The sequence below is a fragment of the Panthera tigris genome, chromosome A1 (assembly GCF_018350195.1).
Source record: "Panthera tigris isolate Pti1 chromosome A1, P.tigris_Pti1_mat1.1, whole genome shotgun sequence".
Lineage (NCBI taxonomy): Eukaryota > Metazoa > Chordata > Mammalia > Carnivora > Felidae > Panthera > Panthera tigris.
The window spans coordinates 11,713,853-11,726,186 of NC_056660.1; the positions used below are offsets into that span (position 1 = coordinate 11,713,853).

Consider the following 12,334-nt stretch of genomic DNA (forward strand, 5'->3'; position numbering starts at 1 on the left):
TCATTCTCATACTGTCTTTATAGTTTTATCATCTCTATTTATGTATCTCTAACATCACTTATTTTGCTTGTTTCTGTATCTTACAAACACGGCATTATGCTTAATATATTTTTCTATGACTTGCTTGATTTTACTTTCCACATTTGATTCTACTTGTTTATTTTAAGCTTGAAAGTCCTGTCTTGTTCAGAAAATTTTTATTCTGTTCTTTAATCTGAAATATAAACATCTGAAATTTATTTTGAAAGTGTGTATTGGAGGGAAAGATCTAATTGGATTTTCTCCCAATAGCTATGCAGTTTTATCAGGACTGTTTATTAAAAATCCCATTCATTTTCGTTCTCTGTTGCCTCTGTAGAATCTAAGTTCTTATATATGCTAGGACTATTTATTGCTTTATGTTTTCTGTTTTGTTTCTTCTATTAGTACCATGTTGATTTGATAATTGTAATGTTATGATACCTTTTACTATCTGTTTTACCCCCTTCCCTAAATAACCTTTTTTCAAAAATGTTACTAGCTAGTCTCTTTTAATCCCCTCTGTTCAGAAAAATGAGCTATTTTGGTAAATTCTCTCTTCTTGTCCCTCTTCTCTAATTCTCCTCCAAAAAAAAATCAGGGGCACCTGGGTGGCTCAGTTGGTTAAGCATCCGACTCTTGATCTTGGCTCAGGTCATGATCTCATGAGATCATGAGGACCCATGTTGGGCTCTGTGCTGACAGCACAGGGCCTGCTTGGGATCCTTTCTCTTCCTCTCTCTCCTTCTCTCTGTCTGCTTCTCCTCTGCTTGTTCTCTCTCTCTCTGTCTCTGTCTCTCAATAAATAAATAAGTCAAACATTAACCAAAATCTAAATTATTTTGAGTAGAATTATATTAACATGTAATTTAATTTTGAAAGAAAGGACTTCTGTAAATCCTGTGATCTTCCTACACAAGAACATATATTTTACATATTTGAATAACTTTTAAAGTTTACTGTGTTCTCATATACTTGTTAGCATAAATATTTTTGTATTTAATTTGATTTGAGTATTTCCAATTGTATTTTAAAGATGAAAAGAGTTTACAGACCATTTTTGTGACTCATTTTTTTAGGTACTCTCATTTACACATCCCATCTCATTTCATTCTGCTGAAACATTTGAGTCTCTCCTGGCTTGCCTGAAAATGGATGATGAAAAAGTAGCAGAGGCTGCACTCCAAATTTTTAAAAACACAGGAAGCAAAATTGAAGAGGATTTCCCACACATCAGATCGTAAGTTGAGTTTGATAAATACTCTGGAAAATAGAAAAATAATTTACTGTTTCTCAATTTATGTAGTAGTTGGAATCTTGTAAGTTTTGAGGAAATCATGTCTAAGTTATATTAAGTTGGTATTGTTCGGTTTAGATTCTCATTTCCTGAGGGGATAGCACTGGTTGGTATTTTGGATGATTTCATGAAAATGTGGGGCAAACATGGCATTTCTTTCTCAAGCATCTATTTTGCGTAAATATTTTAATGAAAACAATTTTCTAGTAAAACATTCTCTTGACATGGCATAGAATAAACAATTCACATGAATTTAAGGTCTAGTGGGAAATTTCAAAGAAATTTCAGCAGGACTGTGCATAGGACTCTTCACTGTCCTCTGTGATTAAAGGTATTGAATTGAAAATTTTCAGAAGCACTGCTTTATTTGACGTAGGGAAGCATGGAATAATCATCCTAATAGCAGTGTACTTTTGTGTGTGTTTTCAGTATTTCTAAGAATTGGAAATTGTGCTGTTATCCTTGGGATCTCTAATGCTGGTTGATTATTCAAGATTCTGTGATCTCTCAAAACGACGAGTCTTCATTCTGTATGGACCCGTACTTCTCTGTATGCATCTCTCCTCCCGCTTCCTGGAGGGTGTATCTGATAGTTGGTCCTGATCTTGCCATAGTCATTGGTGGTTCGCTTTACATCTGCCTCATTACTTCTGGCTTAGCTGCTAGTCTAATTAGTTGTGGTTGGGGTAGCATGCTTCTTCATGTTGAAGAATTACCTGTGGCCTATTTCCTCAGAGAGAAAATGGACAAAGGTAGCTCTTAAAATCCCAGGTACACTTTTTGTTATTCTTTGTTCATGTGAACTTAATTCTAGTTCACATGGTAATTGAAACATAACCAGAATTTTATAATCCCATCCTCTTTGGCAGTAAGAGTAAGAAACTTTATTGTTTAGAATTGACTTCTTAATTTTTAAGGGGATGGAGAGCATAAATATTCCTTTGGAATGGTGCTCCGATTCTCCAATACAGATCAGAGATCAGAGTTTGGGGAAAAACACATGCACACACACAATACATATAATGCTGTGTCACTTACTGCATGCCCACTTATTGTATTATCTCATTTAAACCTTGTAACAGTTCAGTAAAGTGTAGGAATTATCCTAATCTTCCAAATGAGAAATCTGTTATTCACTTGAGGTAAATGGTTTTAGATCATATAGCTAGAATGTACAGAGGGAAGATTTGAATTTAGGCCTCTGAATGCCTATGGTACCATATCCATAATGGCACAGTTCCTCTCTTAATTAGGGTTTTGGACAAGTTTTAGTTTGATTTATTCACTAGTGGTTTTTATTTTCATTCTTGACTATCTTTCCTAGTATCTTTAATATCTTAAACATTGATGGATTTGTGGGAGAACTATAAGAGCAAGGTTGAAAGGTGGACATTTTAGAACATGCAAAGGTCATTTTAAAACATATGCTGCTTTAATATGGAACTTGAAGATTATTTGATTTATATGCTAAGTATATTTCAAATGTTTCTCATGAGGAGAATTAACTGATATTGAGTACCTGCTGTGTGCACACACTGTTCTTGATGAAGTAGCTCATAGTATAATATGTCTTCCAGGAGATAAAATATGTATGCAGATTTTATGTTTTAAATTATTAATTGGGTGAGTTGATTTTGAGGAAAAATGATAGAGCTGAGTGTTGATTCAAGGATCTTCCCTTGAATTCACCAAAATAATTTAGAGGAACCACAAGAGAAATGAATCGCAAGTAGAATTGGACAGAATTGCTCCTAGATTATTTAGACCGAATTGAATGTGAGAACATTGATGGTTGATACCCATATTCCTGAATCAGGCATATAAGGGAATGGATAGTAAGTGTTCTGTCATTGGTTAATTTAGAAGGAGGAGATTGAGGTATGGGCAGGCTTTGAGAGAAATAAGGAGAGCCTAATTTTGGCTGTCATAGAACTAAAGGAGAGACTTCGTGGTCACACCGTTTTTCTTTGGACTGACCTATTTTCCTTAGCAGGAGGAGCAAAGCTTAGAGGTGAAGTAAAGCTTAGAGGAGAATTTTGAAGCAGACGTCTTATTACCAACTTTAGAGACACATAAAAGATTGTGTGTTCAGCCACTAAACAAAAATGATGGTTGCTATGGTTTCTGTTCTGATTCCTGTCTGTCAGGAGTCTGACTTACCTCCAGAGTAGGCAGTTGTCCCCAAACTAAGAGTCCCCTTATAGCATGGAATATAGCCATATCCAGGTGGAGCTAGTTCTTGTCACTGGCAGGTTTCAGTAGACTTGGAGAGAAATTCCACGGAGATGAGAGACTTGCTGCCTTTAGTCCCTACTCCCTTCTCCATGCTCCTTACTTAGCCAGCTGATGAAGGAGGTGGGAGCTTTGATGTTAATTTTTTAAGAGTGGCATCTGATGTTCAGTCTTCAGGGAGATGCTGCCTGCCTTTTTGTTCAAATGGCAGAGCCAGAGAATTTCTGTTGCTCAAAGGTGAGTTAACAGAGTACAAATAAATTAACAAACATGAAACCGATGCACATATTTTAGTACTCAAATAAAGCTGATAATCACTGTTGGGAAGAATTGAATTTTTCTAGGAAAAAAGAAAATTTTAAGTGATTCTAAACTGCCAAAAAGTTAAGCAGCAAATGATACCTGGAAAAAGAGAGAACAAAACAAATATATAAAAAGGGAAGTGGCAGAACCAATGGTAAAGAAGACAGGAACATACTTGCATTATAAAGTATAATTTAGTATAAGCAGCAAGGAGCAGAGTAAGCAATTTTGAAAATGTAATCGGTAAGCTAGCAATGGAACTTGAGGAGATTGCATAGAATGGGGAAATGTAGGCATAGAAATGAAGGCAGTTAAATTTCTTTAATAGCAGAAAGTGAAAAGCCCTAAGTGGTTTTTGTGGTGAAGACAACAGAGTGATGGAAAATGGAAAATAATAATAATAAAAAATAATAGTAAACTTTTTCAGAATAATTGGCTACTTAAATCTGGATATCAAGAGGACTCCTGTTTTAGGAAAATATCCTGGTGGAATTTACTGAATTTTCAGGGATTACAGAAGTGATTTCACAAACATCAAGGGCAAAGAAAAGGAAGTATGTTATGTACAATGGAAAAATAAAGAGGCTCGCTTATTTCTTTCAACCACCTAAGATTTCTGAAGTTAATGATTCAACAACTAGAGAGATTTCATGGACAAAAAGAATATAACCTAAGAATTTCCTAAGTAGCCAAGTTGTGCTTAAGGACAAATGAAGGATGTTCTTTAGGATATAAAGACTCAGGAAATGTATTAATAACCCCTTTTATATTGTGAACTCTGCCTACCAAGGTATATACTCTTCCCCTTTGCATTCAGTTTTGCTTAAGCTCCTAATTCTACCTTTTGTTTTTGTTGGCGTATCTGGTATGTTTTTTTCTCATCATTTTACTTTTAGTGTTTAAATTAAAAATTTTTTTTAACGTTTATTTATTATTGAGAGACAGAGAGTGAGCAAGGGAGAGGCAGAGAGAGAGGGGAACACAGAATGTGAAGCAGGCTCCAGGCTCTGAGCTGGCAGCACAGAGCCCGATGTAGGGCTCGAACTCACAAACTGCGAGATCATGACCTGAGCCGAAGTCGGACACCCAACTGACTGAGCCACCCAGGCGCCCCTCAGTGTTTAAATTTTAGATGTGCCTATATCTATGTTTTAAATATTGGAAAACCTGATTTTTTTTTTAAGGAAAATGTAAATAAATAAAATTGGCTCAAGAAGAAGAAGAAAAAACCTAATTAGGCTATGATAATAAAAAAAATGGTGAAAAGTATCCTCTAATAAAATGTGCCAGTAAAAGTTGCATGTTAAAGAAAGTATTATTTCACATCTGTAAGAAACCAAGGATTCTAATTTTTTTTAATTGTTTAGAGCATGACAAAAAAAACCCCAAACATTCAGATTACTTGTAAAGCCAAGATAACCAGCAGGAGTGCTAAAACTAGTTAACAGATATTCCCTCAAAAGAAAACTTCAAACAGAGCTTACTAATATTGCTGCAAAAAGTTTAAAATTTTAGAAAAGAGAGTTGACTACAGTAAAACAAAAATATATTATGGTCAGATATGATTACTTTCAGGAATACAAAGAGGGTTGGTGTTGATAGGCCGAATATTCATGTTACAATTGATTATATAATTGAGTATGAGGGAAAAGGCACACAGTAGGTCACATTGATGTGACAAGGATTAGAATGCTAAAGGAGTCTATTTCTAATTAAACCTAATAAACTAGGATTAAATGCCTTCATAACATAATAAATGTGTCTCAGACCAAAAATAGGTGTCATCATATAGTAAACACCGGAAGCATTCACAGTAAAATTAGGAACAAAATGAAGAAAATACACTCTCTCTGCCATGATTTAACATTGTTTCAGAAGCATTAGCCAATATAATTACATTAAAAAATAAATTTAAGAAGTACAAGTGTTGGAGGAGATAGAGTTATTGTATTTCATGGAAAATCTGTGAATCAACTGAAAAACTACCAAAACCAAGATAGCCAATATAAGCCAAAATCCCATATAACACTAACAACCATTTTGAGAATATTATAGGAATAAAAATCAGAAGACCTAGGGGTAACACAAGAAATTTGCAACCTTATAATACTGAGTGGAGAAGTATAATATTTAACAAAAAAATTAGGAAAAGTTAGATTGCCCAGTAAATTATTGGCAAGCTGTTTTGAAAAGAAAAATCAATGTAAACTGCTTATCTTGATTTTACATATATTTGAAATGAGTTAAAGATTTATCTAAGATTTTAAATGTATAAAATGAATCAATAAAAGTACTGGTAACCAGAACAGTTTTGTAATTCCTGTTTGTTTGTTTTTTTTTTTTTTTGGTGGGTGAAGGGATACTGATGCCAGATCATAAGATGAGATACTGATGGATTATATTATTAAATATCCGTTTGTTGAAAAATATTTATAGAGACTCTACTGTGTATAAGGTACTGAAGTGTGTATAAAGTTTTGTTGATGAACAGACTCTGTCCTTATATCTTAGTGAGGAAGAATACCATTTAGACAAAAGCAGAAATCATGAAGTAACGTAGAAATACAAATGGTATGCTTGGAAACTATTTTCAGTATGTATAACTTTGAAAAGGTTAATATCTGTAACGTATAAAGACTCTTAAAAATATAACAAACAGGTTTCACAGTAGAATACTGGCAAAGGGAATGAACAGGAAATTCACAAACAGGAAGGCCTTCTAGCCCCTCAAATCAAGAAAAGACATTTATGCCTACTAATAGTAATTGAGGCAAATACAAATAAAAACACCAGGATTAGCTAGCATTCCAGTGATGTCTCTTGATTGAATTATAAATGATTAAGCTTTTCTGGGTTGGTCATGGGTAATACATACCAACTTAAAATGTGTGCGTGTAGTCTTCCAACTCTGCAGTGTTATTTTCAGGAACTTATTTCAGAGATAATTAGAAAAGATACCTACCTAATGATAATATGGGTCAGGGTTGAGTCAGAGGAACAGAAACCACACAAGGTATTTTAAACGTACATTAATTAATACAGATGTTTGAAGGATGAAAGAGCAGGTTGTTTTGGTAACCCAAGGACTATGAACTGCTGGAAGCAGCTATGACCCCTAGGGCTGGCCGGCTGACAAGTGGTGTTGAGGACTGCCCATTGGATGGAAGAGCCCTGTCAGTATTGGCACAGCCAACCAGCTGTCACAGTAGGAGTGTCCTAGTTGTTGTTGGGGGGGGGGGGGGTAGGGTGGAGCCACTGCACAAGATGCCTGAAGAAGCTATAGTGTCTCTTATTGGAAGAATCCAACAGGAAGGCAACTCTTGGAGGAATCTAGGAAATACAATTTCTGATTTATAGCACCAGGGTCTCAGGGCAGATTATAGGGTAGGCTTAAATCTTAAAGCTCAGAAACAGGGCATAAATAACTGGAATAAGGATGCTGGTGCTTTTGTTAAGACTAAAAAAGAAAAACCAAAACATCTAAATGTTCATCAGTAGGGGATAGGTTAGACTAGTTGTGGTATAATATCTATCTGCTAGAGATATATATGAGCATTAAAATTAGTGTTTAGCAGTACTTGATATAGGAAGTTCTCTACAGCATTATTGGTGAAAAAATGTTTCCAAATACTATGTAGTTTGTACCCTGGTTTACTTAAATATATGTATGTATGTATAGAGAAATTTTAGAATTGTTAACCAAATGTTAGCAGTAATTATTTCAGAGTAGTAGAATTTTGAGGGTTTTTTTTTTTTTTAGTGGTATTAATGTATTTTTCAGTTTTTGCATTTTCTGCATGTGTGTGATTATTATCGGGAGAAAAAATCCCTTGAATTGGAAAGAAGAAAATCAATTTAACAAGGGAGTGAAGCATTTCTTTTAACAGGAACTTAGAAAAAGCAATCAGAAGATAGTTGTTTCATTTACATTTCACTGACTTCTAAGACTCTGCCTAGTAGTTCAGAATTCTTGAAAGTTTTTTTTTCTTTGTTTTATTTCTGTTCTGTTTATTTTTTTCTGTTTTCTGTTTAAATGAATATGCAAAACATTGGATGAACTTAAAATTTTTCATTCTGTCTTCAAAAATTCCAACCCAAATTGCTTTTTTATTTCTATGTGACATGTAATTTTCTCCTGATTACTAAGAAAAGGTATTTATGGATGTTTGTATTGGAAAGTCTGATCTATGATATGATGGGTCTTATCTGGGGAGTTTAGTTACTGAAGTTACCAGAAAGTAATAATTTTTCATTTCATAAAGAACTTCAAACCATAGACTAAAAGGATAGTTTGGTGAGACTCTGAAACATTTTACTCCTGAAATTTTCAAACATATATAGAAGTAGATAGACTATTACAATAAACTCCTATGTATCCAACAACTGGCTTATATATGAATAACTTATAGCCACTTTACTGTAATTTATAATTCTACTTTCCCTGTTCCCCTTATATCTGAAAGCAAACCCCAGACTAAATATATCATTTTATCTATACATCTAAGTATCTCTAAGAGATAAGAGCTCTTAAAAATAAACCTAATACCTTTCTCACAAACATAGGTAACATTAGTTGCTTAATGTTAATATCCAGTTAATTTTCTCAAAAATAATAAATTTTTTTTAAAATCAGGATCCATAATGCTATTTGTAGATGCATTTATTAAAGTGTCTCATTTCTTTCTTTGTGTTTGATAAACCAGGTTTCTCTTGCAGAGTTTCACATAGACCGATTTTTGCTAATTGTATGCCTTTGGCATATTTTAATGGGTTTCTTATACTGTTTGTAAGGTTATAGTTAAATCCAGAGGCCTGATTGGATTCCAGTCAACTTTTTTGTTGTCAGAGGACCACCTTATAGATGGTGGTGTGCCCCTCTGTCGGTTGTTGCTTAGTGATCAGAGGTGATGTTCTGTCATTCCTTCTTCAGTTACTAGCTGAATACTTTCATAAAGAGGAACTTCTCATCTATTCTCTGGTTCCCCAGTGTTAGATCTGTTCAGGAAAGGCAGGTTAAATGCTTCGTTTTTTTTAAGTTATTGAACGGTGTTCAAAATAGTGATTTTACTAGCCTCCTTCAAATGTGACGAATTAACTGTTGTTGTCTTTTTAAAATAACCATTATAAACCCATGAATTTACACCACCTGAAATCAGTCATTTCTCTAAAGAGTCCTGGTTCTTTTTAATGGGAATGTTATTAAGATGATCATAATGTGAGTCTTGTGGGTACTAATGCCTAGTGTGTGGGTCATTTTTTAAGACAATTCAGCGGACATAGCAAAAAAAAAAAAAAAAAAAAAGTTTTTCTGGAAGATAAAATGCATTGTGTGTTTATATTGATTATTCCAGTTCTAACTCAGGGCTACAGTGTTTTTACAGAATCTCTTCAATTTTACATTTGTATCTCTTTTTCCCCAACTTAGATAACACAGGATGATAAAATCATGGTATTACATATTAACTCATTTGAATTATGCCGTATTAAATACCTAACAGTCTCAGAAATGGCAGTAGCACTACCAATGTTACTCCTAAAAAGAGTTAAGTTTGTTGACTTGTTATCTTTAAGGTATGTATCACATTAGGGATTTACAGTCAAATTTCTCTATTTCACAGTTACTTAAAATGATTTTTTGTGTAGTTACGCCACCAAATGGATACATACTTTTGTTCATTTGCTTTATTTTATTACTTTTTTTTGTTTATTTTTGAGAGAGAGAAAGAGTGAGGGGTGGGACAAGGCAGAGAGAGAGGGAGACATAGATTCGGAAGCAGGCCCAGGCTCGGAGCTTTCAGCACAGAGCCTGATGCAGGACTCAAACTGAAGGTAAGATCGTGACCTGAGCAAAAGTTGGACGCTTAACTGACTGAGCCACCCAGGTGCTCCTGTTTGTTTTATTTTATTTTTTTTTAAGTTTGCTCTTTTAAAATAAAATTTAAAAAATATCTTTTAATTTTAAGTAGGCTTCGTGTCCAACGTAGGGCTCGAACTCAAAACCCTGAGTTGTATGCTCTACTGACTGAGCCAGCAAGGAGCTCCTAAAATTTAATTTTTAAGTTAATTGAAATATTCACTGGTTTTGAAGAGAGTTCTGAAAGCAAAATATATTCCAAGATGTCTAGCTTCAGTTTCTCATCTGTCTCCCTATTCCTTTTTACCTTTAGATAAACTTGGGAAAAAAAAAAGTCCTCTATGCATGTCTATCTGGGTGTGTTTCAGTGTGTATATGTATGTGTACTCATATGCCCCCTTTGACAGATAAATGATAAAGTACGCTGTACACACTTTCCTCCACCTTGCTTTTGTCTTTTGATACATACTGATAGTTATTCCATATTTAAGTAGTTATTTTGTGCTTTTTATCAGAGTAAATGCATATATAATTTTGCTAGATTTTGCTACATTTCCCTCCATGGTAGCTATAACGTTTTGCATTCTCACCAGCAGTATACAAATGTACCTGATTCCCCACAGCCTTGTCAAGTCTGTGTTGTTATGATTGTGTCTCTTTTTCCTGGTCATCGTCCTTGTTCTGCAGTTATTGTCTGAGAGTAGCATAACCACTTCTACTTTCTACTTTTTTTTATATCAGTGTTTGCAAGTCATGTTGTTTGCCTTTTTTTTTTAACTTTAAATCTTTGTGGGACTTGATATTTAAAATGAGTTTCTTTTAAATATCCTACAGGTTAGTCTTTGTTTAGTTATATTTTTGTTGGTTTGTTTTGGTTTTGGTTGTTTTAATCCAGTTTGACAAACTGTCTTTTGGTTGGAATATTTAGACCATTATGGTTAATGTAATTATTGATATAGTTAGATTTAAGCTGCCATCTTTATTTTTGTTTTGTCTTTTCTCTGTTCTCCCTTCCCTCTATTTCTGCCCTCCTTGGGATTAACTGAGTATTTATTTTATTTTTAATTGTTTTTTAAAGTATTTAAATTCCAGGTAACATACAGTGTAATGTTAGTTTCAGGTCTGCAGTATACTGCTTCAGCACCTCCATGCAACAGTGCTCATCACCACAAGTGCACTCCTTAATCCCTGTCACCTTATTTAACCCATCAGTTTGTTCTCTATAGTTAGGAGTCTGTTTCTTGTTTCTTGGTTTGTCTCTCTCTTTTCTTCCTTTGCTCATTTGTTTTGTTTTGTTATCTTCACTACTGGAGATAATCTACATTCAAATAAAATTATATCACTTAATGTATATTATAAAAGCTTTGCAACAGTATATCTCCATGCCTTCCCCCTCTAAGCTTTTGTTGGCATATTTTGTTTCTGAATATGTTATAAATTCTACAATGTGTTGATATTTTTGCTCTAAACAGTTTGATAAGTCTTGGATTAACAGTGATAGATTTATTGGTACACACACATTTACCATTTCTGTCACTCTTCATTTTTTAGATATCTGTATTTTCATCTGCTATCATTTTTCTTCTAGAATAACTTTATTTCTTATCGTATAGTTCTGCTTGTAATTCATTATCTCAGCTTTTCTTTCTCTGAAAAAATCTTTATTTTGCCTTCATTCTTGAAAGGTATTTTTTCTCAGTAGAATTCTAGATTGGCAGTTTATTTTCATTTAGTACCTAAAAGATGTCACTGCATTATTTTCTGGATTGCATAGTTTTTGATGAAAAGTATTCCTCTGTATATATTGTTTTTGCATATGTAATGTGTATTTTTTTTCAGACTGTTTTTAGGATTTCTTTTCCTTATCACTGTTTTTACCAAATTGATAATGGCATGTCTTGGAATGATTTACTTTATGCTTCTTCTCCTTGCAGCTTATTGAGATTTGGGGGACTATGGGTCTTTTGCCCATCAGATTTGGAAAAATTGTGGCAACTATCTCTTCAGATATTTTTTTCTGTTCACCCCTCCTCACCTCTTTGTTTTCTAGGACTCCAGTTGCATGTATTTTTGACTACTTGATATTGTCTTACAGGTCACTGATGCTCTGTTCTTTTTTTTTTTTTTTTTTTTTTCCTGTCCTTGTTTCCCTCTGGTTTTATTTTGCATAGTTGCTATTGCTATGTCTTCAAGTTCACTGATGTTTTCTTCTGTAACATATAATCTACTTTTGATCCTATTGGTATATTTTTCATTACAGGTTTTGTATTTTTCATAGTAGTTGCATTTGGGTCTTCTTTATTTCATTTCTGTCCTCATGTTCATGTTTTCTTGGGCATATCGAGCATATTGATAACAGCTGTTTATGTCTTTGCTAATTCTGTCACCTGTGCCATTTCTGGGACTATTTCTATTGATGAATTTGTTTTCCTCGTTATGTATTTCCTCCACCACTGTGGCTGGTGGAGACCTGAATCACTAGCAGCCCCAGGTGCGTTAGGGAATTTCTTGGCTTATTGCTTTCCAGTGTTCTTTTCCTGGTCTCAGGTAGTTTTTTTCTTCCTCATGCATGGCACTGATTATTATTCAGTCAATGACTTGCGACACCCCTCTGTGGATCTCCAGAATTC

General features: G+C 34.1%; 1 protein-coding gene across 7 annotated transcripts in view; it reads left to right on the plus strand.

Annotated features, from left to right (window-relative positions):
- The window catches only part of PDS5B (PDS5 cohesin associated factor B), a 190,580-nt gene that overhangs the window by 126,532 nt on the left and 51,714 nt on the right, over positions 1-12,334 (plus strand). For all 7 annotated transcript variants that reach the window (XM_042997690.1, XM_042997753.1, XM_042997806.1 and 4 more), the window contains exon 19: positions 1,098-1,258. In XM_042997690.1, coding sequence (XP_042853624.1) covers positions 1,098-1,258 — 161 coding nt within the window. The remainder of the gene's footprint in view (positions 1-1,097; positions 1,259-12,334) is intronic.